Source organism: Nelusetta ayraudi, unplaced genomic scaffold, assembly GCF_046127955.1.
Source record: "Nelusetta ayraudi isolate G7.1 ecotype Tasmania unplaced genomic scaffold, CSIRO-AGI_Nayr_v1 ptg000005l, whole genome shotgun sequence".
In the NCBI taxonomy this organism is placed as follows: domain Eukaryota; kingdom Metazoa; phylum Chordata; class Actinopteri; order Tetraodontiformes; family Monacanthidae; genus Nelusetta; species Nelusetta ayraudi.
In genome coordinates, this window is record NW_027466055.1 from 3,678,906 (window position 1) to 3,705,017 (window position 26,112).

Consider the following 26,112-nt stretch of genomic DNA (forward strand, 5'->3'; position numbering starts at 1 on the left):
TTTAATAAATACAGATTATTTTCAGGAATAAGAACTTTGTGTTTTGAGAGCAAGAGAGCCCTTGTCTCCTCTTGGATGAAAGTCCTGACTTTCATGATTACTGAGGCGCCTTGCACATCTGTTTATCTCTCAGGCCTTAATAATTTCACATACTAATAGGCTTTTCTTTGATTTTTTCCTTTGAGAAATTCCCAAGTTAACCTAACCTGGTTCTCAGAAGAGAAAAATCAAGACTCTGAAGTGACCTACGGACAAAGACACTGGGACAGGACAAGGCGTAGACTATTTAGGCACACGGAGGGTATTGGGGAACTGGTGAGGAAGTGGTAATTTTTAGGTCAGACACAAGGTGGAATGAGAGGAGGGCTAGATGCTTTTCAAAATAAAACAGGAAATGATTAGCACTAAAAAACCCAAGACAAGACAAATCTCACCACGGTGTGACAATTTTGACATTTTGACATATAACAATTCCAGACATTATGACGTTCAGTACATGATGTGCACTGATGACCCCGCTTTGTGATCAAAGGAGGTGATAGGTTGATGAATGGTCAGCCCCGCAGGCATGAGCTCTGCCTGGGTGTGTGTGTGTGTGTGTGTGTGTGCACGCGTGCATGTGCGTGTTTGTGACACTTTCGTGTACATTATTCACCAGCAGTTAATCAGCTGGACAAATGCTGTTGGCTCCAGGCTGCGTGTCATCCAGTCATTCACAGAGCAGTTACAGTATGTCCTGAAAATCACCCTGAAAATAATCACCTGACTAATTTAAGAAGGTCAGTGGGACTAGACAGGCAGAGAAGAAGGTGCCTCGTCTGCTGATTCTCCTACTGCAGACGACATCCACACACACACACACACACACACAAACGCACACGGAGAGAATACACAGAACAGTGTGGTAGCCTGAAAGTGCAATACATGTCGTCACTGGTGAAATTATCTCAGGCCTAATCACAAACAAATTTACCTCCTTGTAGACCTGAAATTGTGGCGTCCTGTTGCAGTTGGCAAACAATCAGGAAGCACCCTGATGGGCTAATCACCGTGCATCAATTACCGCAAATTATCAGTAAATTTCTAGGCAACTCTGTCTCTTGCCACCTTCCTGATAGAAGCTGCTTGTGAAGCTGGACTTCTTTCAACCCTGGCAGTGGAAAGTTCCATGATCCAGAATCTGAAGACACCTCTTTGATGAGGGCTTCCCCCCCAGCTAGCTGACATTTCAGAGATTAGAGGTTTTTGATCTGTTATTCCACATTACAATCAATGCGCGCCACACCCTTTTTTTTTTCTCTCTAACCGCCGTCACTCCTCCAGCATCCACCTCCTCTTTACTCCTTCATCCTTTCATCATGCCATGGATGATATGCCCTCAGATGGTGCAGTCGCTGTGGGCCCTCACCACTCTGACGGAATGGGCAATGAGCTGAAGATGAGCCGCAGCGGCAGGCGCCTGAGTGGGAGGAATGAAGAGAAGAGGAGAAATAAGGAGGGTGGAGGAGAAAAATGCAGACAAGGAAGGTGTGAGCGAAGGACAAGATGCAGTTTGCACACTTTTTCTTGAAGCGTTTTCACCCCTCAGCCCTGTTGCCTTCACTGATTACCTCTTTTCTGCCCTTTATTTTACATTTTACATGCATTTAAGATGCTCAATCGGCATGGATGGATGCAGTTTATATCCAACTACAAAGAAAATGCTGAAAATGTGGACAGAGAAAATAACGTCTGACTTTTTCTCCTTGTCTTTTGTTTAACTGAAAGGGAAAACTGTTCAATGAAGAGCATCGGGACGTAGTTTGCCAGTATTGTTCGTCTTTTTCAAGCAAATTGTCACTTATGTCTGGATCACCATGGAGGTCCTGCGAGACCTTTGTTCTCTTTGTCCTCCGTCCTGTAGAGGTCCCCATTAATATCACATTCCTTTAGGGAAACAATAAATCAATAATTCAGAGGGGTGCACGCGCACACACAGAAATGGCATGGTCGTCACTGTTCTGTGGTGATTTTAAACACAGTGATGATGGCAAAATATAGGCAGGTGAGAGAGAAAAAAGAAGTAGAAATAAGAGGCTTATTTTTATTTCCCGCCTTGTAAGTCACTTTTCCAAAAATGCTTATACACACGGAACGTACATAGGCAGCCTGACAGGTCATTGATTCCAGTGTGATCTGGATTCTATTGGTCAGAACCGTGTTGGTCCTAAACGGGCTGAAAGTTTCTGCAGGACTGCCGGTTTCATCATATTGGGAGAGGCAGCAGAAAGAGAATGGGTAGCTTTATTCATTTCTGGCGGTTGGAAGCTGTGTGTATGTGTGCGCGTGCATCTGTGCACGTGTGTGCACGTGTGTGCATGTATGTGTGTGTGTGTGTGTGTGTGTATTCCATCATGCTGTTTGATGCTGTCGGTAGAGGCTTGCCTTCCAGACAGTCACCTGCTGTTGTTGACTTCAACCCCTAGACCTGTGTGTGTGTGTGTGTGTGTGTGTGTGTGTGTGTGTGTGTTCAGTCTTTGATTTTCCCCTCTGTGTGCCTCACTCCTCTTGCCGTAGCTTCCTAATCTCTGTGTGGCCACATTCACTCCCATGTAGCTGCTTGATGCATCACGTCATGACCAAATTGGAGCGTCTCCACTCGGACTTAAGGCCTGTGATGATTTTCTGCTGTTGACATCAACAATCTAACACATCTACACAATCATCATGTGTTCTTATTTATGTAAATGCAGCTTCCTGCTTTGCACCGTGCATGTTTTCACTTGTAGCTCAGTGGGGAAATAACGCCAGGTGTTTGCCAAACTGCATGTTTTTGACTTGGTAACAAACTCGTTTTGGAGGAATTCTCCAGGCACAAGTCATAACAAAGTATGCTTGCTTTGTCTTCTCACAAAATATGCATGCTCATAAAGTTGGATTTTTTTAGATTTTAGATTTAGATTTTGTTTGTGAAATGAGGTGTGTGTGTGTGTGTGTGTGTGTGTGTGTGTGTGTGTGTGTGTGTGTGTTAATTGCTGACTTCCTCCATCTCTTCCATGGTAACAACCACTAAAGTTGTGTCTGATACCTGGGAAAAAAAACAATTGAATAATTGAAATTTTAGATGAGAAAATGTCTCCACCAACAAAACCACTAATGAACAATGAACTGTTGTTGTTTCTTGGTGCCTCATTAGAAAGGTGCTTTTTTGAATACAAAATAAAAACAAACAACCCCGCAGGTTACCTGAAAAATTAATTAACAGAAAGAGAGAAGAAGAAGAAGTGTCAGGGGACAAATAGTGATATTGAATTTGATACGATACTGAAATGGAAGGAATCCAACTCATTGGTTGCATTCTAGGGATTGTCTTGAAACGCTGTCCTTATTTTAATATTCATTTGACTAAATGTCTTCTATGATAACAATCTTATCTTATCTGTTTTTTATTTCATTTGAGCTGCAAACCCTAATATTTTTTCTAAACCTTTTCCTGTCAGAGTGCCATCCTGGCCCGTGCCTACTGTGTAGTTAATCTAGTTGTGAGTTCATATCATGCTGCTGGAGGAGTGTCTCAGCAGAATCTGCTAAGTGACATGTCAGGTATTTATTAAATGGTCAATGGACTGCACTTGTACAGCGCTTTCCAGCACCTTCATGGTACTCCAAAGCGCTGTACAATGGCCTCCCATTCACACATTCATACACCAACTACCGATTATTAAAACCCTTTCTGTTGTTGTTGCTAATTAGCGTGCTGACATTAAAGCGATTCTTTACATTGGAGCCTTTGTGCTGCACGTTTAAAATCACGTTATTGGTCTCATCACTGTGTCTGCTGTGTCCACCAAGATCTCCCATGTCACTGTCTCCTCTTCACTGCAGCACAAGAGAAGTGTGTGTGTGCGTGCATGTGTGCGTGTGTGTGTGTGTTTGCGCGCGCTCAAACGTTTTCATGTACTGTGGGAGATGGATGAGGGTAATTTTCATTGGCCCCAGCACTCCTTTATCACTATAGTGTGCACGCATCATGTGCCTGCACACTCTGCACATACATAAACACACAGCCAGAGGCTCCACTTTATCAATATAACAAACAAACATGGGCTTTTTGAATCCAAAAGGGATTGCTTCTGCAGAGGTAACAGTCAGGCATGCACGTACTAACACACACACACACACACACACACACACACACACACACGCTAACACACACTCATGCGCGTGCATGCACTCAAAGAATAGGATTTCCATCATACACAGAGGCAGTGATTTCCCTGAGCATGCCTGTACTTCTATACCTGATACACAGAGGCTGACAGCAACAAGAGCAGCACACTGCTTACACAACATTACAAGGTCGCAGTGAAGAAGATGGAAAGTACACACAGGAACGCACTGCGCGTGTACACACAATCTAACTCTTTATCGTTAGAGTTGTGACAAAGATGAAGCAATGTTTTTGCTCTTACTTTTGATGGTTTTGGTCTTTCCTTCACGACAAGCATGCTTTGCCAAGTCCCAGATCAGTTGGGTCGCTGCTAATGACAGCGGCTAAATCAGGAGTCTCTGTTGTGTGAAGGACACGCAGATGGATGTGAGGGAAAGTGGAGGCGGTGTTCCAAACATAGCTGCTTACTCCTGTTACTACTACTACTATTAATAATGATAATAGTGCTGATAATGATGATGTATTTAGTTTATGACAGTATCTGTCCTTTCTAAAAGACCCGTCTGTCATGCTATCAGTTTTATGTTCTTTCATGTGGCAAAAAAATGCCAGAAGGTCAAATTAATATTATAATACACAACAACAATAAAACAGCCACAATGATGATAATAAATTTGAACAGTGTTGGATCGACTCTTTCTCACTTGTTTCTTTAAAATTTTGTTCTGTACACAGGGCACAGGAAGTGCATAAGAAGTCATCTTTTTTTAATTGTTCTGTCTTTGCAGTGCATTAACTTCCTCTGTTGAGAGGCGCTCATCCAGTGCTCAACACTCACACTGACACACACGCACACTCTCTCTCTCTTCTCTCTCTATTAAACTCAAATGCACTTGGTCTGTCAGTTTGTAGGATGACTATTGATTAAACACTATCTGTGCCTTAAAGGCTCTATGTCATTGAAGACCTGGTGACAACACACTTGAACTGGCTCACACCGCACAACGCAAGCCTTTGGTGTTGTGATTGTATTGTTTCAGCATTTAGACACGCCCAGACAAGCACAACACACACCAACCTTTCAACACTGATAATTGGAGGAAGCATTTGACCTGGTCATCCTGCACTGGGAGATAATTGAGGTTCAACAACCTCTATAATTGTGTGTGTGTGTGTGCTTGTGCCTGCATGTGTGTTTGTGTGTGTGTGTGTGTGAGAGAGAGACAGAGACGGAGAGAAAGAATTTAAGTGCATTTGTGGAAAAAAAGATGCAAAACTAAAACAACTACTTTGATAAGTGACGCCTGTTTGTATTAGTAAGAACTATTTCTGTGTCGAAATGAATACAAAACGTCCAAAAACTGTAGAAAAAAAGTATATTATTTATCTTTTTATATGTTTTTATGTTTGTCAAAAGAAATGTCACAATTAACTCAGTATTTTGTTTTGTAACGTTCACGGTAGGAAATGTGTTAAACATATGGATAATTCACCTCTTCTACCAAAATCATTCCCAAACTTTGTATTTTCAAGTCTGATGGGCGACTTCTATCGGTGCCCACTTGCCTGTGATTACCTTTGTGAGCATTCAACCTTAAAAGGATGAAATGGCTGTTTCAGTTCAGAGATGAAAGTTACGGCTGCAGCTGATGCACAAGGGAGAAAAAAAAACCCATTTGGAGCTGAGTCACCGCTGCCTTCAGAGAGACAGGAGGAAAGAACTAGTTCCCCCCTGCAGAACAGCCATTGATTCGGAGCACGGCAGAGCAGCCAAGCAGCGAAAAACCATTTCCTGCACAGAATACGGCTTTGAAAACAAACCCAAAACCTCTTTTTCAATCTTAGCTGACCGCTGCTCTAATTGCTCAGCCTACCTACAGAGTTACTGCTAAAATAAAATGTGTTGTAATCTATTCTGGTGAGAGTAACTAACACAGTAATTTTCCTGAGTTTGTTGTTGTTGGATTGATGTAAATACAGTTTTTGCTCTGCTGAAAGAGCATAAGACTAGGCTTCGTTTAAAGGTCCAGAGTGTGAAATCTGGATTGATTTATGATTTTTACATTTGGAAAACCTTAGCATGCTGCCCATAAATACAAAAATAAAAGTGTATATTTGCAGTGCAAAAAAGGTCATTTGTTTTTCCTACCCTTACAACAGTTCTCATATGAATGAACGCAGAAACAAGATTCTCTTAAAATCCTCGACAGAGGAATAAGAAGCAACAAAGAGTCTCTCTGCGACTACAGAGACCACCAGATGTTTTAGTAGCAGCTTTGAAAAAAATGATGTTTTAATATTTCAGAACACCACTTTTATCCCCCCCCTCGATAGAAAGCCTTGCCTCTGCAGTATCAGGTCGCCTAATCACAAATAAGGATTTTAGGATCATATTGTTACATTGTCCCCCTGCCCAGTCAAATGCTACCATATATTTTGCTACACATTACTGCCCTGCACAGTCTGACATATGGAGTCTAAGGTGTCTGTATTTATGTGCACATAGCCTTATACACCATGTGCAATTTCCATATATACAGCACATGCCTCAGCGCTGGACGTGCAGAAGGTGTGTGTGTGTGTGTGTGTGTGTGTGTGTGTGTGTGTGTGTGTGTGTGTGTGTGTGTGTGTGTGTGTGTGTGTGTGTGTGTGTGTGTGTGTGTGTGTGTGTGTGTGTGTGTGTGGGCAGTGCATGCTGCGTGTGGGTGGGTGCATTGTTTATGTGTTGTGCATTTGTGCACACAAGGGTGCAGCATCTTAGTAACTCATCAGGTGAAAATGTGCCAAGTCGACAAAAAAGACACACACACACACACACACACAGGTTCGGCTCTCTTGTCCCGCCGAGATGATTGGCTATCAGCATGGAGCTACGAGTCATTAGAGGGCGAAACGCAAATTCAATCACACATCGCTGAGGGATTAAAATGACTGTGTGCGTTTGTGTTTGTGTGAGCCGAGCGCACAAAATTGTAATTCGACACACTATATGGCGTTTGCGGGTATTCGTCAAGGAGGTGAATTAGTAGGATTTTAGTTTCATTCATTATGTTCAGATGCCTCAAATGTGAGAGGAGAGACGAGCTGTTTGGTGCCAGGTTTAAAGCCTTGATGCGGTTTGAAGCTTTTTATAGCCCTGACGGCCACATGGGAAGGTTGTGTTTCTGCGCTGATAGGGATAGAAACACCACATAGATTCTGTCGGTTATTTTAATCTGCTGACTGACTCAATTAAGCTATTACTTTTCATAGACAGTGGATCAGTATCTTCTGCATTCATCACTGCGGTGATGAAACACTGGGCTTTAAATCCACTTTTATTTCTTCTGTATTAATGTTGTGCTACATGTTTACTGGGTTGCAACGCTTATGTCCAACCTGCCTTTAAGCATATATATGTATATATATATATATATATATATATATATATACATATACTTTTTTTTTTTTTTTACTCTACCAGTAACTTTAAAGTCATGTCTGCTTCTTCCTTTGACCTTCTGGCATTTCCTCTCCCTCTCTGTCTCCCCTCGGCCTTCATGCTTCTTAACTCTCTCCCTCCACCTGTTCTTCCTTCCTGTCTTATCGCTTCCTCTCCTCCCTTTACTCTGCTCATCACCTCTCACACTCTGCCTTCTATCCCCTACTGAGGCGCTTCAGCAGTTTTGCATGAGAGTAATGCATGAGAACAATGGGCCAGCATTCTTCATCAAGTATGTTTGTAAGACGGCACACTCACCAAATGAGGGTTTTTTTTTTCTCCAAATTTTAAATTTGACTGTAAAAGACAGTAATTATTCTCCAGCTCAAATGCTCAAATGCACATTTAGATTTTTTGAAAAAAAAACAAAAAAAAACAAAAAAAACAAATGATAATAGTAATAATTATATCAAGTAGACAACAACTTTGACATTTAATGATGAAGCTGCTGATTTGTGGTTTGAGAGATGCACATCCCAGACAATATTGACTAGAAATGTATTTTATTGGCACTTTAAGACGAACAGTAAATAATCACAGGCACTGTGAGCTGTGCAGGCAGACTTGGAGCTGGTTGCTCAGACCTCAGGCTCGGAACTAATACCGTGGATATTCGCTGTGACTCGTAACGGGAACTTTGTGCCTGCAGTGTTCAGGCACGTTCCAACAGTCCTTCAGCAAACACATTGTGCTCCGTCTGGGAGCTGCTGCTGCTGCCGCACACAGGACAGCGAGACGACAGCTCCTGGAGGGTCGTCTTTTCAGCTCACAGCCTCCGTCACCTGGAATGACACAGGTCTGTGTTGCACAGGGTTCCTCTCATTTAGCCTCCATTCAGGGCTTGGGGGGAAAAAAGGCAAGTTAACAACCAACTGTGACCCGCGGCACCTGCAGCATGTCTGTCTGTCCCGCAGCCCAGGCACCTACACTAGTTAGCAACATTTAATGAGACTTAGAGTGACAGCACAGGTACATTTAATCTTGATGTGGAAAATAAACAACAGTTTAAAACTCTAAATTGGCCGTGTGTGTGTGTGTGTGTGTGTGTGTGTGTGTGTGTGTGTGTGTGTGTGTGTGTGTGTGTGTGTGTGTGTGTGTGTGTGTGTGTGTGTGTGTGTGTGTGTGTGTGTGTGTGTGTTCAGGTCACCACTCACTGGGATTTTCCTTCCTATTGATACCAAAGCATTGTGTTTGGTTTGGCCATTCCTTTGCCTGAGCTCTAATGATTTTTTTTGGTTTGGTTTTGCCTTGAAGTCATGGAGTCCCGACGGCTGGCGCCTCATCTACCTCACAAGTATCTCTAATAAGCTGCTTTAAAGGTCAATGCAGGAGTTCATTTGTAATCAAGGCTACACTTTGAAAAATGTCCCAAAAACATTGCGACAGGAAGATAATTACTGTGATTAAAGATGAAAAGGTGTTTTTGTTAGTGTGTGTTTGGCTGCGTTTGAGGGTTGGAGGAAGTTTATTCCAGTTTGTATTTACTTCCCAGTCACTCTGCCGCTTTGTCTGCGTGTCTCTGGTGAGATGTGAGAACCACGATTAGGTCATAAATATTTTATCAAAGAATTACCGCACACCCACACACACACGCTGAGACGTGGCCTTTGATTGTGTCTGGTGGCGTTTGTAGTCGACTCCAGATTGACAGTAATTGAACCGATTCCAGCAACATTAAAGACGTAAAACATCCGGTTATATGTTTTTGAACCGACTTGACGGGACAAAGAGAAACATTCCTGGGCTTCCATACGAGCTGACAGGGCCTCCTGCCCCCGACTCTCCCAAACACCCACCCGCCCCTCCCTCCTTTTAGAGACGAGCCGCCCGTATAGGTTTCCAAAAATGCAGAAGGGCTTTCATCTCCTCAGTCCTCTCCGCCCCCAGAATACTTTCTCAGCTCAGCCATATGGAGGCTTCTTTCCCCCCCCTCTCTCGCCCTTCTGCTCGCAGGCAGGTTGATTTATCAAGTCCACACACAGTCTGTCTTGTTTCGTAAGCTGTGATGTATGGACACATATCAGTTTAGATTTAATTGCGACCGTCCTCATCTAATACCCGCAGCAAAGATGAGAGATGTTTCTCATGTTTGTGTTTTCATCGTGACTGATGACTAAAGCAGAGGACAAGATAACAGAGACAGGAATGTGGGTTTATTCCATGTATAAGTTGGAGTTTTGAGCAGTTGGTGTTTATCATCTCTCCATTATGATTTGGTTTCTCAGTAACATTTGATTTGCATGTCGTGTTTGGAGCCCATTTAGTTTTTTAGTTTCATAAGTGATTTGTTCTTTGGGGTTGAGGTGAAGGCTTTGTTAGAGGAAAAAAAAAGACACTGCTCATATTTCCATGAATGTAAATGACCTGCTTTCTGCTTTCAACCATTGTCTTCGTGAATGCGCCCATTGTTTTTTTTTGTAGGAGCGGTCGGAAAGTAATTTTCATGCCACTCGGTGACAGTCTTTTGTGTCTTGAAATCTTTTCATCACAAAGTTGAAGCATCAAGTTATTAACCTTTCTGTCCTATGAAGCACCCACTTGGAGTTAATAATCCGTGACAATATTTGTATTTGTTTTTTCTCTTCCTAAGCAAACCAGAAGCAGTCGTATGAATTCCAGGATGTGTCATCCGTGGAAATAAAATGATATATATTTAAAAACTCCCCCCCCCCCCCCCCCCCCCTCAGGAGATGACATTTCGGTGATGGTTTTCTTTCCTCTGCACACTTTCCATTTTCCACATCACAGGCTGCTCACCGCAGCCTTCACTCACGCCTTGTCTTTGCCTCCTCGGCTCTTCAGTCGCACACGTTTCCTATCCAATCAGCAGCCACGTTGTGTGTGGTGTGACGGGCATAAAAACAAATGAATGTGTTGTATCTCTCCGCTGTCAAAGTCTGCATCATATCAAAGGGGGGGGGGGGAAAGTATCTCTGTGATTTCTTTTCTTCCAATTATGTGAGATATCTATATTTTTTTCACCGTGTGCATGGCAGCAGCTGCATCGTGTCAGGCCTCTTATCCTCATTAGAAATCTGTGATGAGGAATCTTTTTCTTTGCTCGAGAGCCCAGCTCCTTCCCATTCATTTTGTGTGATTCAGTCTTAGTTACATTCACCTAAAATGGGTGTAAGTAGTCTGGCCTGGCCCTCAATACTGGACCTCCTTTATTAATGTGGACTCATAAGTAACAGGTAAACAGCAGGGGGCTCTTACATCTTTCATCATACCACTCAAGCAGCCGTTGCCACGGTTACTGACTGATTATAACCTCGCCCCGCTGTGGTTCTGTTATTATGTGATGTCTTGTTGCACCAGCGCCAGAGACAAATGGTTTTTTTGTTGTTTTTCTTGCCCGTAGAAAGAACTGACCGTAAAGTCGATGTGTCGCTGCGCTCTTACTAATGGTGACATCATTGTCCTCCATCACTGTGAATAGATGCAAGAGACAGAAACAAGTATGAAAAATAAGTTCAGCGGTCATAGTTCACATTTCCTGTCAGGAACAATCTGAAGAGTATTTTTTGGGTTCGCATCCTTTGGCGGAAGACTGTGTATCCAGTAAATGGAATGAGGCTTAGTTCATGTCAATGAACAATGCGGCGGCACCAGCTGCAGCTGATTCCGGCCTGAATCGACTGATGTGAGCTTCTGGATTTACTTTCAACGAGTCAGAAATAGACTTTAAAAAAACCGAGGGAAAGACACAAAGTGAAGCATTTTTCTTTTTAAAATGGGGAAGTAGTGGTGTAGAAGTGTGTGTGTGTGTGTGTGTGTGTGTGTGTGTGTGTGTGTGTGTGTGTGTGTGTGTGTGTGTGTGTGTGTGTGTGTGTGTGTGTGTGCGCGCGTGTGCGTGTGCGTGTGCGTGTGTGCGCGTCTGGGATGCTGGGTGTTCTGTATTTTTTCTGCGTGCTCATCCTTTAATCCTGACTAGCTGCTATTAACACATGCCTCACTCTCCTAGTAAGGGAAAGAAAAACAGACCACTCACATAGTTTTCCTTTTCCTGAGCCATGGAGTCCAGGTGTGCGCCTCTCATAAATGCAAAACAAGACATTCTTGTGGTGCAGTTACGTCTTTTTATTGTCTTGCGCCATAACGAGGGGAGTAAGTGAAATTAATTAGCTCATAGTTCAACTAAGTCATTAGCTCACCAACACCTTTTGCTGCACTTTATTAAGACCATGTTGAACTAACTGTACCAAGTCGCTCTGCAGTTCAACTTTAGAATATAGTAAAAAACAGTAAAATGCAGTGTGTGTGTGTGTGTGTGTGTGTGTGTGTGTGTGTGTGTGTGTGTGTGTGTGTGTGTGTGTGTGTGTGTGTGTGTGTGTGTGTGTGTGTGTGTGTGTGTGTGTGTTAGAAAGAGAGTATGTGTTTTCCCTTGGTTGCAAATAGTGATTCTCATCCTTGATGAATGAAACAATCCTCACTCTCTCAATAGCCAAAGTCTTGCTCTATAAAACCATATGCTGGAATGTGGATATGTTCAATTTACTCTTACACAACAATGACGACGAAACAGAATTCTAAAACTGAAAATCTCTGAAGCATGCAGAGAGTTTATTTTCAATTCCTGTTCTTGCAAAAACTGTGTTGGCAGTGTTGAAAAAAATATGTATATATTTTCCATCAGGTTTACGCACATTTATCTTGCTGATGAAACACCTGATGAAAAGTAAAATGGCACCAAAGCATCAATGTTTTTTTCAGTCTTGGTGCGTCTTACTTAAAATGTAGCATAACGCTGTTGCTACTATAAGCTGTGACTGTTTCCTCACCTTTGATGCATTCTTTATGAAACAGAGGATGAATCAAACTGAATAACAATGAGGCGAGTTAATCGTCTGTGTGTGTGTGTGTGTGTGTGTGTGTGTGTGTGTGTGTGTGCGTGTGTGTGTGTGTGTGTGTGTGTGTGTGTGTGTGTGTGTGTGTGTGTGTGTGTATTTGAGAAGTGGACTTGTGTGTGTGTTTTCTCTGTGTAATCACTTTTCCTCCTGTCAGCATTAGGATGCATAAATTGGTTGAGAAGCCCTGGTTTCCGCTGAGACCGAGACTTACTGTGATGCTGCGTATTATAACAGCCTATTAAAATCCAGCCGTTCTGCAGGGTTCTGATTCTGGTGTGAACCTCAGCAGGGTGAGATGCATCTGTTTTTAAATCCTCCCCCGAGTGCCTCCCCACAGCGTCCGTCAGCACCTCATCTGACAGACTCAACAGTCGCGTTAGCGGACTTCCAATAATTTATCCCCCCCTCTGAATGCAGCAGAAACCGCGACCACCGGCGCACACAAACACGCTTGTTTACCAGGACCGACTCGCAGACTGACACATCAAACACGCTGGCGGTTTTGTTTTCTGTTCTCCCTCAGCTTTTGCTTCAACTTGAGTTTCTGCCTGTTTATTGGCGGCTTCCCTCCTCCGTCTCTTTCTGTCTCTCTTCCTTATTTAAAAATTATCTTGGAAATTTTCACGATTCAAAACAATTGTGCGCCGAGTTGAAAGCTGCCACTGACTCCTGGAAGCTCTGACTTCATTTCTGCATAAAATTCTTCCTGTAAATCATGCGGACCACCACGGTGCATTGTGGGAGGTCTGCACACGCAACCACCCGGTTGCAGCCATCATTTATAATGAAGTGACTTTCAGTAGTGCCAAAGTGGAGAGTTGTGATGAATGTTACTTGGCCCTCTTTAGGGTGTGGATTAGCTCTTTAAAGATCAGTTCCAATTTTGGCAGTAGCAGTAGTTTGGCTTTTCTTATAATGTGAAATTAAGACAGAATCAAGATTGTTTTATGAGACTTCATTTTAAAGGGACAGTTCTCTCAAAATGTGATTTTCATCTTCTGACTCCTCACTATGATACTGTATGTACGGAGGTTCTCGGCGACGGCAACACTATGTTTGATTTGCTTAAGATGTCTCCTGACCTCACCTGAAGTCTGTTGATTTTTCAACATGCTATCGGAACCTCCATCAAATTCTCTTCTTGTTTCTGCCTTGACAACCTGTTTTTCTGACATTCGTCTCACATGTGTCTGTTTTTTTTTTTTTTTTAAACTGTCATTGACAAAAAATGCTGCATTTTCCACTTGCTGTTTTTAAAGTGTTACCCAGTCAGACATTAGTCACACATTCCAAAAGTCACTTTTTTTTTTTCTTTTCACTGCCTCATGCAGATTGGAGATGACAGTTTTTTTGTGAACTCACCTTATGAAGAGTCTAACCGGCACGAGTCTTCTATCAAAAAGCCAGTTTTCCCTCACCTTTTAAAGACAGAAATTTGCCTGCAGCTCCAAAGACGCACGGAATTGTTTGAAACGCGTTGATGAAAGGTGCCTTTGGTCCCCTGGAGCAACGTAACCTCACTCACTCACTCACTCTCTCTCTCACTCACTCCCGTTTCCCTTCTTTCCCACCTCTTCTTCTTTAGGTGACATGTAATTGTTTCACCATCAGTGACGGAGAGCTGCGAGAGATCGGCGTCGGCCTGTATCCTAGGTAACACACACACACACACACACGCACGCGCACGCACACACACACACACACACACACACACACACTCACTAGCACACAGGGGCAACACGTAAAACAACAAAAGCATCCTAAAAGCATCATTACTTCCAATTTGGCTCATTGCGTTTGTCAGATGGCATCGCTCGCTTCCGCTCTCTCGCTGGAACAATAAAGACGCCACTGGATTTTAAGTGGCTCTGAGTTACCTCCACTGATCGCCGCACCCTAGATAACCCCACCCACCTCTCACCCGGGTTGCATCTCCTGACGGCTCTTTGAAGTACAAAGCAGGAGGGAGGAAGAGAACAGCTTGTTTGCACTTGTCAACCCTACCCTGCAAAACTGCAGCGCAGAATGGGGATGGAGGCCAGGAAGTGATTTTGTGCTGAAAAAGAGGTTTGACGGAGTCTCGTCATGCAGATGTTTGCCGTTGTTTACGGTTGCCTCCATCGATCCAACCCAGGAACAGCAAAGAGTGTTTATGAAGTTGGCTTGCAGCACTTGGGAGGAGTGAAGTTGGGTAATGTGTGCAGTCGTGGCTGTGTTGGTGTAATGTACTGTACTGTTTGTGGTACGGCAGTTTGTTCGAACTTTTGTAAATGAACCACAATCATTTATTTAATCTACTGTATTTTTTTTATGTCTTCAGAATCACATGATTGAAAACAACCAATAGTTTTTTTTGGTTTTGTTTTGTTTACCGGACTGGTCTCAGTTATTGTTGCAGAAGCGAAGCACACTGGGAGTCGTTATGCTCTGTAATCCTTGGAGTCCAGAGGGTTTGGCCAATAGCAGAACATTTTATCTCACACACACACACACACACACACACACACACACACACACTGCAGATCAGATCATCAGCCTTTGACTGGTAGCATTTGACTGGTGTTGAGATGTCAGATGGTCACACCAGCTTTACCAAAGTGCAGCCAAACCATGTGTGTCCTCATCCGTGTGTGTGTGTGCTTGTGTGTGTGTGTTGTGATTTGTGAAGCAACTCATCCATAAATGATGAACTATGCAGGTCTGGGGATGCTCCTCCCTCCAAGACTGTATTCATATTTTGGGTTGCCTGGTAACCACAGAGATGGCTGAAGGGGGGTGGGGGGGTGGATTACTGTGATGAAGCATCACCTCTCCACTGACATAAACCCAAGAACACAAAACAATGAGCTGTCACGAAGCTAAAAGTGAATAATCTTTTGAAAACGAGCCAAAGCGGCAGCAGCAAGCGGCTCTGATAGCTCATCGTGACAGGGGCAGGAAATAGAGAGAGGAGAGAATTTTCTTTCCTTCTTTCTTCTGTAATATCAATGAAAAGATAATTGTACGATGCCACCCCTCGCACTCGCTCGCACACATACACATCATACACACTCACTCACACGCTATGGGCTCGATTCCGCTGTTGAGCAACAGTTAGTTTCATCAGATATTGTTCATGTGAGATGTGTTTAGTTAATTCACCTAATTAGCATGCTAATGAGCCACTCCATCAGTTGAAAGCAGCGTTTGCAGGGTCTGATTCCTAGTTGATATTCCTGCTGCAGTGTCTCCACGTCGAACGAAGCCAGAGGGGGTTCGTCGTCAGAACGTGCACGCACACACACGTTTTTATTCATCATTGTTTTGCTCTTCGAGCACATTGAACACGAGTGGCGCTAATAAAAAAAAAATAGAAACAAACCCCTTCAATATTTTCGGAGGGTTTTTTTTGTCGCTGAGTGTTCATCGACCTTGACTGCCTGTTCGCAGGGCACTGAAATCTGAGAACTACTTCAGACTTTGGGAGAGGAGTTAAGAGATGTGGCCCTGCTCATCCTTGACCAGCTCTTCCTTATTGGAAGAGACTTGAAGAGATGGACCTCCTACACAGATTTTGTAGCTTTCAATTTGAAGCTTCATCGTGAGTGTGTGTCTGCTATGATGTTTTTGCACATTTTAAAGTTAAAAAAGTCCCAGTGGTTGTCACAAACCAAAGGCTGCGAAATTTGTCATCCGCATTTGACTCATCATCCCCTGAAGGAGCGGTGGGCAGCAGCGGTACTGCGCTTAGGAAGCATTGGGTGATCTAACCAGTGCCAAGCAGGGAGACAATGGGGAGCATTGTTACATTCATTTTACCACTAGACCGCTGAGCTGCACTTTCAACTTATGTGGCTTATGCGTTACGACTGTTCAGCCTACTGTAGTCGACATCAAGTGTGAATGTGTTGTGCGGGAAACCTGTTGGAATTCTTGGAATTGCCGTACGTACCACGGACGTTATGTGACATTATCTGAATGTCTTCTAATGATCCAGCTGAAGGTCGTTGTATCAAAAAGCAGCTGAGTCGTGATTTGTAGTTTCCTTGGTCAATTCACAGTTCCGTTCAAATGACTGAGTAAAAAACACTGTTCATTTACTGACACAGTTCTGTTAGGTAGGTGTTGTCTTTAGTTGGACAAGTGGGACGATGGTTGCATGCCAGGTAAATACGGCAAATGAGTTAAAATTCCTTTCAGTGAGAGAAGAAGCCAACTTCTAATGTCCTGATTTATTGATATTTTGTGTGAGTGCCTGAGCTTGGGAGGAGGTGGACTCATACAGCATAAAAATAAAGAGGGACATTTTTCTTGACAGGCCCATTTTGTCATAACCTGGAGGGAATTGACTCTCTCCGTCTCATTTGAGCATTCAGCCTCAGCTTGATATGTGTAGAATGGAGCGAGTGGAGACGCTGAACCTCCCGCAGCCTGTTGGGTGAAACGGCCCGGCTGTCACTGTAAAAGTGGCCGAAAGACGGATCCACAGCCGTAGATCCAGAGGGGGGCTTGCGACCAGGCATGTTTCCCTCTCTCGTGAATATGTTGCCACAAATGACCACTTCAGTCAAGCTCGGTGTCAGCGACTCCAGGAAGAACTGGGCGTGTTCCGGCGGGAGATTCAGCGAATTCAATTTCTGTGTCCAAGCTTTTGGATTAGTCTCCACCTTTGCTGCGTGTCTTCTGTCTACGTAACGTTTTAAATATGCAAAATGAACAAACAAACACACACTTCTCACTATGTGTCCATCACCGTGTCTCCCCTCTCCCAGTTTATCGCTGCTAAACCATGACTGTCGGCCCAACTGTGTGATGGTGTTCCAAGGAACCAAACTGCAGCTCAGAGCCGTCCGAGAAATCAGCTCGCAGGAAGAGGTTTGATAGAGTTTAATAACTACAGCACCACTACCACCACCACCACCAACAACAACAACAACAACAACAACACCACCAACAACAACAACAACAGTCTTATCTGTTGTACTTATCTGCTTGTGCTTTCTATTTCGCCATTGTATGTCATGTGCCACACACAGAAGTGTACTGAATTCAAGTATTAGCGAAAGTGTGCGTTGTTGGAAATTGCTAATTTTTCTAGTAGCCTCCTTATTGTTTTGTTGCTCGACATGTTGCTTAAAGTCTGACATAATGAGAACAACAGCTGAACTTAAAATAAATGCCATTTCAGATTAGGAAAACTTGTTATTACGCTCATTTGCGTCCATCTTTACGTCCTCGCTGCGCAGCATCAGGTGACCAACACTGCAAATGCATTGCTTGCCTAAACAGCCAATTATTATCTCTGCACAGTGAGCAGTTTGCATATACCCCGCATGGTGCATTAGATTATTCAAGCAACAGTCAATGTTGATGAGGACACATTAAACTTCATGTCTGTAAAATCCTGTTGCCAAGTGAAAATTGTTGCTTTGGGAATATCACAAGAATACAAGCAAGATGTCACCTCCCGACTTGGCAGCCTTCCCTCACTCTCAGCCGTCTCCCCTCACGAGATGTAATGAGATGCATCCACGCCATCTGGAAGCCGCGCACACTTGACTCCTACGGCAAATCATTCCAAAAAAAAAAAAAAAAAGTCTTTGCCATTTAAAATCCAAATGACTTTTCTCTGTATGTATGAGTTGTTGTTAGCTGGTGTCTGCAGTGCAGCAAACAGGGGCGTTCTTTCTGAGCGATAAGAGGCGCGATGACACGGACAAAGAAATGCTGCCAACTGTTTTGTTCCCAGCTGACCATCAGCTACGTTGAGACGCTGTCGCTGACTGAAGATCGACAGAGACAACTGGAGGAGCAGTACCAGTTTACCTGCCAGTGTCAACACTGTGTCTGCCACGGCAATGTAAGCTGTCTGTCTGTCTATCTATCTATCTATCTATCTATCTATCTATCCATCTATCCATCTATCCATCTATCTATCGATCCATCCATCTAAAGAATACCAGTTGGTTAGTGATAATTCATGCTGCCTTGCTCCAGTACAAAAACAAACTCATGTGGGACAAACAGTGATTGTCACTTGCAGAAGAATCACTTTTGTTCAGCAACAAGGTTGACAAGTTGACAGGGTCATGTTTGCTGAATAGTCTAAAAAAAAAAAAAAAAAAAAATCATGACAGTTGAACACATTACAGTGGAAAACAAAAAGTTTTATTTCATATGCTTTGTTGTTTTAAATGTTTACCCTTGAACACTAAATTTTGCCAACTGGTCAACGTTGAAAATTCCAGTTAACTGTTTGTCTAAAAACTAAACCAGATGTGTTTCCAGAAGCCGGCATGTCGTGTGTTGTGAATCGTGTGTTGTGAGTTGTGTAATTGTATGTTTTGATTTTTTGCTGACATCAGTGCAACTAAACATCAAATTAGCAGTGAATAAATTCATTTTTTCTTAGCAAAAACACCAGAGAGGTCAAATGTTCTAAAGTCCAAGGCCTCTTTGGGTTGGATCTCAGTGCAGGCAATCATGACCGCTGCCTTCCGTCACGCTCAGACAGGCAAACAAACTTCAAAACTGCTGCTTGACACTTTTCTCCCCCTAACCGAAGCATTTTGCAGAGATTTAGCATGGCAAAAAAAGCGGCCTTGCTTAAAATGTCACGCTCACATGCTCTCGGCCATGCAAATGTGATCACCTGGACGTTCCCGCCGAGCTGCTGTTGGCTCAGGAACCTGTGACTGTGTATCTTCCCCTGTCCTCTCCTCCTCCGTCCCTCCCTCCATCCCACCATCCCTCCCTACCGTCCTGTCTTATCTCCTGCTGTCCTCCTCTTCCTGCTGCCACTCTGTCACGCTCCACCTCCTCACACCTCTGTCGCTGTGGCTGTCCCCCCGTCTCTCTCTCCCTCCGCGCGCCCGTCTCCTCTGGCCACCGCCTCCTGAAAAATGAGGGGAAATTATCTCGTCTGTCAGCTGCGTTTTTTTCTCCTCCGTCCGTTTTAATGCATTCTGCATCGGCCTTGCGTCGGTCTCTCGCTTTGTTCTCCCTCGCGACACGTTGCTTTTAACGCTGCGACAACGGCGGCGGTGGCGGCGGCGGCCCTCTGAAGTCTGCATGTGTTTGTTTGAGATGCAGCGAGACAGCAAACTTTCTTCTCTGAAATAATGGAATCCATCATATTCAACTTCTGCACAGAAGCCTTCTCTCTCTCTCTCTCTCGCTCGCTCTGTTTTTTCTCTTTAATCTTGAGATGACGCTGGACTGAACTGCTTTATGGCCCAGAGTTGTCATAGCGACAAAGTGCCGTTGACATCAAACCCAGGCGCCGTAGTTTGCGTCTACTTTTGTTTTCCCAGTCTGAACTGCGTTACTTGCTATAATGCTTTTCAACTGGCAGAGTTCCTTTTACTTTTTGCTGCAGTGTTTTGGTCTGAGACATCTTCAACTGAGAGATGGAGAGAGAGAATGTTTCCTCCTCAGGTTCATCATGGTATTTATGTAAAGCCACAAGATGACGTTTGTTCCTTTACAAATGATCCTTATTTTTTTTAATATTTTTTTTTTAGCTTTTCCTGTATGTCCCTTTTTCCATTTCTTTATCTTTGTTCATATGCACCAAGTAAAAATTATTACCATCCCTAAATGTGTCTATTTTCTTTAAAGGATACTAAAAATGTTTGAGACGATGTTTTCTCTTTTTCTCAGGATGCTCTCATGCTGTCAGGGGACGAATCACCACAGCGCCACCTGAAGGAGGCTCTGCTCACACTGGAGGAGCTGAAAGAAAAGTCGGGTATCCTTTACTGCAAAAACCCACTGCAGCCAGGGAGCACCGAGCGTCATCCTTTATCCCTCCTTCTGGAGGTGGATGTTGAAATTGTCGACACTTCCTCCCACCGTCAGAGAAATGAAGTCAGAGTATCACCGACACCGACACAGTGGGCAGCTTTGAGCAGGAGTCTCTCCAAATGTGATGCATTTTCAGTTATCGGCCTTGTTTTTTTTCTTGATTTCATCATCCTTAATTGAGCCTCCAGAGTGGCAACTGCTACTGGAGAGAGGTCGTCATCTGTTGGCGTCTGTGGCTCAGGAGGTGCCTGAAGAAAATGTGTATAAGTTGAAGATGACGGACTTGGCGCTGGATGCCTCCATAGAGCTGGGACACTGGGAAGAGGCCTTGCAGTATGGGCAGAAAACACTGCCAGCGTACAGGTACAGAGAGTGCGGGTGTGTTTGTGTGTGTCTGCTTCCTTAGCTAATGTCCGATCAAAGAAACATCTTTTTCACTGCACATAAATGAGAAGCACTTTGTCAAACAGTATTTTGGCTCCAGCCTGCTGCTGAACTCCCAGGAAATGATAACAGTTCTCCATTCACTCATGTTGCTTCCTGCACTTTTTATAGATTATCTGCAAAAAACAAGCAATTCTGCAAGTTAATCTTTGCCGATGTCACCAAGGGCAGTGGCACATCAGTGATTCCTCTCCCAATGGTGATGCTGTTTTTTTTTGGTGGAAGTTTTATCCCCCAAATGTGTGCGGTTCAATAAGCATTGCTTCAAGCAGGAAGCTAAAAACAGAATGTTTTTATATGTGGGTGCAAAGTGAGGGCTGTATATTCTGGAGAACCATAAGATTATAAATGATTTATTATAATCTTTTCATTTTCTCATGCATTTAATCATACAAAACTGGAGTTCAGGAAGGAAAACGTTAATAAGCTTATTAAAGTGACCTGACGGCTGCTCTGCCTGCAGGCATCGATGCTTTAATGACTCCTGACGCTTCCAGATGTTATTGAGGTTTATTTCAGGATGCACACATTTGTTTTCTCAACACAGGGAAAAGGGGTTGAGTTTCCTGGTATTAGAGTTTGAAAATGCATTACCCAAGCACAATATAATTGGCAAACTATTAAGTCATCTCTAAAGTAAACATAACACAGATCCCTTGCTTGTTTTTCCATCCATTTCAGTTGAGGCTGAGCAGCGAAAGATGCGGCTGCTTGGCAAGAGACTCGCTGAGGAGATTTAACACGGGACACAATTTGACTGTTTGACCTGTTGGAGGAGTAAAAGATTTCCTCCTGATCCATGCCGGGTTGAAACAGAGGTTAGCGGGACTAGTTCTGGCTGAAGGAAGCTGAGAAAGAGATTGAAAGGAAACTTTGGGATTCATCACCTGCAGTGAACGCTGCAGAGTCGGGGCCAAAGATTAGAGTTAAAGTTAGAGCTTTGAGCTAGCAGCATATATTACAGTCAAAATTAACTATTTAATACCACACCTTGGAGCAGGGGTTGGTGAAAAAAAAATGCCTAAATAATGAAAAGGAAATATTGAATCTGCTAATATGTGCATTTCTTATTAAACTGGAACATTACTAGAATATTTTTTTATTTCCTTAAATTTTAAAATTTGAAATTCAATCTGCAAGTCAGATGAACTTTTTCATTTTGCTCAGAGTGAAAGATTGAAAGCCTGCACACTGATAGTGTTTGTGTGTCATAGAAATAATAATTAGGTTTGTGTGAAGTGCTTTGTGCTCTCCATCACCGGGTGCACACACACACACACACACTGCGGACCACCACCATATGTACAGTCCATCCGTCAGTAATGAACCTTGACACTGAGCGGTAGAAAGGTAGATTGGTGTCGGCTGCAGCAGAGAAGGCAGAGGTGGAGATAAGTGCAGGGGTGGATTGAGTGACTGGACGGTGTTAGAGGAGTGCAGATAGTAGAGGAGGCCAAAATAGCTGGGTGGAAGGAGACAGACACGATGATAGCGAGGAAATAGGGGAACGGTGAGAAATTTAGTTGTGAGGATGGAAAAGAAAATGGAAGAAGATGGCGGTGGAAGAAGAGGTAGAAGAAGGTGTGGAAGAAATGGAAGAAGAAGAATGAGAAGAAGGTGGTGGAAGAAGTTGAAGAAGAATGAGAAGAAGGTGTGGAATAGATGGAAGAAGAAGGCAAGAAGAAGGTGGTGGAAGAAGGAGGTGGAAGAAGCTCTTCCATATTCATCCTCCTCCCTCCCTACCGCCCCCCTCGGCTCTTCAGGCGGCTGCAGGAGTTCTGTCTCCTGCTCTTCTCCTCATCCTGCCTTCCTTTCTTCCTCCAGTCTCTGCGCTCTCGCTCGTCTCCATCCATCGTGTGATGTACAGAGAGGTCGTCTCCCTGCGCCGGTGCTCCCCGCTGCAGGCGACACGCCCCACTCCTCCCACTGCCTCCACCCGCACGCCACCACGCCGCCATGCACGGCTTCTTGAAGGGAAGCAATAAATACAAGTTCAGTTGAAACGCTGGTTTGTTGAGCTGTTGGAGCAGCTGGAGCAGTTGGAGCTGTTGGAGCGGCCGTACCTGCGTCTCTGTGAGAATGGAAACTCTGTGGCTGGAAATCTGCTACATTCCTTTCTATTATTATTATTATTATTTATTTTAAGAGAACAATCCACTTTAATTTACATTCCTGCCAATGTGAGGCTAATTTTCAATTGCAGTACTTATGCAGTCTGGCCTCATTTTAAAAACCATTATAAATCTCGCCAATGAAATAATGGCGTGCAGAGTAGAGTGACGTGATTGTGTGTTTTCCCTGTTGAAGACTTTCACATTGTGTTTACTAAACGTTCAGTTCCAAAATAAAACAAATCCTTGCCAGTTTTCCTGTGAGACGTCATCAATTTTACAACTTATTAGTTGAATATTTGGCTTTTCCCTCTGACGTGCAACTGGCTGTGGACACTTTGTTTCAAACGAGAGCCTCATTAGTTCCACCGCATTTGCCTGCAAACGCTGCTCTTTTCCTATTAATTCCTTCTCCTCGCCTCTGCTTTTACCCATAGCCGAGAGCTACGGCGCTCTAACGAGCTGCACACGGCAAGAACACATTTTCAATTCAATTTGCTCTCCTGAGGAAAAGCCAGTGGAGTGGGTGGGGTTTGGGTGGTGGTGGTGGTGGTGGGGGTGGGGCGGCGCTTAGACCACAGCGATTTAATGGAATTAGATTAATTGCCGAGCGGCTCTATGCACAAAGACGAAATATAATTGGAGATTGTTGTTGATCAGTTTATTTGCATGTCACATTTGCAGCTTGACTCGCCGGTCTGGTAATTAAACTAATATTGTAACGTCTTGTAATTATTCGAGTCGCGCTAATTTATTTGGTTTTAGTCTTTGAACTTAATGGTTTAATTTTAGGCAGACGATTGAGTACCGTCGCCGTAATTGGTCGACTCGTCAGTTTGGAGTTTTGGTGGGTTTGAATAAATATGCTGCACACGCTGCTGGGATTTTTTTTTTTTTTTTTTTTTTTTTTAGAAATAAAAAAGGAGGAGAGAGGTTTTAATGATTGTGGCTGCAGCTCACAACAAGTGAACATCGCGGTTTGAGGAAAAAGGTTTCAGTCTCCCAACGAAAGCTGGAAAAACCTTTGAAGGAGGCGACGACCGGACGGTTTTAAACGTGTCCACTAATCAGCTGCTAATGACCACTGAAGCCAGTTTTAAGCTGCAGTTTGGAGACCGCAGACTGCTGCTGATTCTCACTGTTCACTGACACCCGGGAGAGAAACAAAAAAAGGGAGAGAAATCCCTTTTGGGCAACTGCTCTGTTGTTCTCTGTTAAGAGTCCCATGTTATAGCACATTTTAGAAAACATATTTCAATTTCAACTTATTTAGTTAAAAGGGACCTTACATATTAATGAACATCACATGTATATATGTCAGATTATTATATGTTGAGCCTTGTTTTCATCTTTCTTGCATACAAACACCCTTTATGAACTTCCTGTTAAATCAGACACATTGGATAATTTGAAGCCTTTTAGCTTCTTCTCACAAACCAAAGCTTCTCCTTCTCCGTTTTCATATCCTTTGATAATGGATTTCATCATCATTATAAAATCAAAAATTCCTTTGTTGGTATATTTTTAAGCAGAAGTGTTTGCGTGCCGTTGGATAGTGTGTCGCTGTGCCTCTTTCCATTCATGGCACAAAAAAAAAAGAAAAGGAATTTGCATTATAAAGGAAACTTGACGCGCCAGTTCTGCATCTTTTATATTGCTAGCAAAGCTTCTAAAGGCAGGAAGGAACTTAAAGGTGTCGACGTGCATCTGTTTGGTTCGTGGACAATAAACAGAATATTTATGCAAAGGCACTCTGCTCACACCGTCTGAGCACCATAGTATTAGTGTGAGCGTGCACGTTCAGAGTGTGCGTGAGCTCTGTCTGCCTCTCTGATGCACCTACACTCCCACATGTTCACACTGTTGCTCTATATAATCACTCAACAGAAATGGAGACTTGTATAATGTATTTTTCTTTTTACGTTCACCATCGGTTGGAGCACTTTGACACTGGTGAAATATATCTTGAGGAAACAAGTATCTTGTATTTTCTGTTGAGGTGATTTATCCGACTGTGTAGTTCAAGTCAGTCCAGTTTCTACTTTTTTCAGGCGTTTGCGCAGAAGTTCCTGCTATTTATTACACAAGGAAAGCTTTATTTTTTTTCAGTCGGGTCACATTTTGAGGAGTTTCTGAGCTTCTGGCTGCTTTGCGTGAACCCACTGTGAGTTTCTTTTTAAAAGAGGGAGGTGGCTCCTCTTGCAGTTAAGAGGAACACGGCCAAACAGACGTCATTGATGTAGAATAATGTTAAATCACACGGCCCTGCTCTTTGATTAAAGCTGTTGGTCTGCTCGGTCATTTTTCACGTCCAAGCAAGACTTTGGGATGAGTAATGAACTGATACATACTTTTATTCTTGAAAAAAAGGTGGCGAGGTGAGTCAGGAGTATTTCACACTCTTGGGATGTAACTCACTCAAGTAACTAACACAGCAATCTGACTAACCACATTTTGGTACAGTCTTTAAGGGCGTTAATAATGACGCAGTCGTCCAAATGGCTAAAATCATGAGAGATAAATGAATATTGAGGAAATTTGTTTTTGTCCGTATCTTTCTATGCAGAAATGTTGCCTGGCTCCGATAAACCTGCTGACCTTGCAAATGTTATTGATTGGCGAGCACTGGCGTTGGGTTTTTGTCGCAGCTCTTTGCAGCCGCTTCCTTTTCCCCCAGAGAGGAACCTGATTGGTTCAGTCTCCATCCAGTCGGCTGAGAAAGATTCAGATGAAAGCTTCACAAGACTTGAGACTTGAAATCTCCTCAATCCAGCTGCCGTACGGGGGGCTATCAAAAAAACTCCACCGTCATAAATAAATAAATAAATAAATAAATGAATCTTTCTACCACTTCAGCATCTTTCAAAATGTCATCACCCGTGTGTGTGGTGGAACTCTGAAAGAATGGATCTGCTGCGGCTGAGAAAATGAGACCGGGGAGTGTGCGCCTCAATTTCCAAGGTGTCACATAGCTCCGCTTTAATGGGAAAGCTGTTGCTGTGCTTCTGGACATGAGATTGAGCATGATTGTTGAACCTCACGAGAAGGTGACGGGAAACCATCCTGGTCAGCCAGCACTGGATGTCCTGTTTATTCCTACAATATACTGCCGAGGGGTTAGTGTCACACTGGACACACATTTATTTTGAAGGGTATTTCTAACATTTGACTGACAGAATCTTTATTTTTTAGCCCAGGAGTATTATATTCAGTTGTAGAAGTAGTAATGATGCTGTTGTTATTTTAATACAACCATAATGTGTATAATAACGATCTTCTTATGTGTTTTCT

At 43.3% G+C, this 26,112-nt stretch overlaps 1 protein-coding gene and 1 long non-coding RNA gene across 2 annotated transcripts in view; both read left to right on the forward strand.

Moving 5' to 3' along the window:
- The window catches only part of smyd3 (SET and MYND domain containing 3), a 51,321-nt gene that overhangs the window by 24,568 nt on the left and 641 nt on the right, over positions 1-26,112 (forward strand). Inside the window, exons 6-10 of the mRNA XM_076050176.1 lie at positions 14,067-14,134; positions 17,233-17,335; positions 18,210-18,320; positions 20,123-20,210; positions 20,455-20,629. Coding sequence (XP_075906291.1) covers positions 14,067-14,134; positions 17,233-17,335; positions 18,210-18,320; positions 20,123-20,210; positions 20,455-20,629 — 545 coding nt within the window. The remainder of the gene's footprint in view (positions 1-14,066; positions 14,135-17,232; positions 17,336-18,209; positions 18,321-20,122; positions 20,211-20,454; positions 20,630-26,112) is intronic.
- On the forward strand, positions 21,133-23,725 carry LOC142904240 (uncharacterized). Its single transcript, XR_012929365.1, has 2 exons — positions 21,133-22,291; positions 22,328-23,725. It is a non-coding gene; the product is annotated as an uncharacterized LOC142904240 (long non-coding RNA).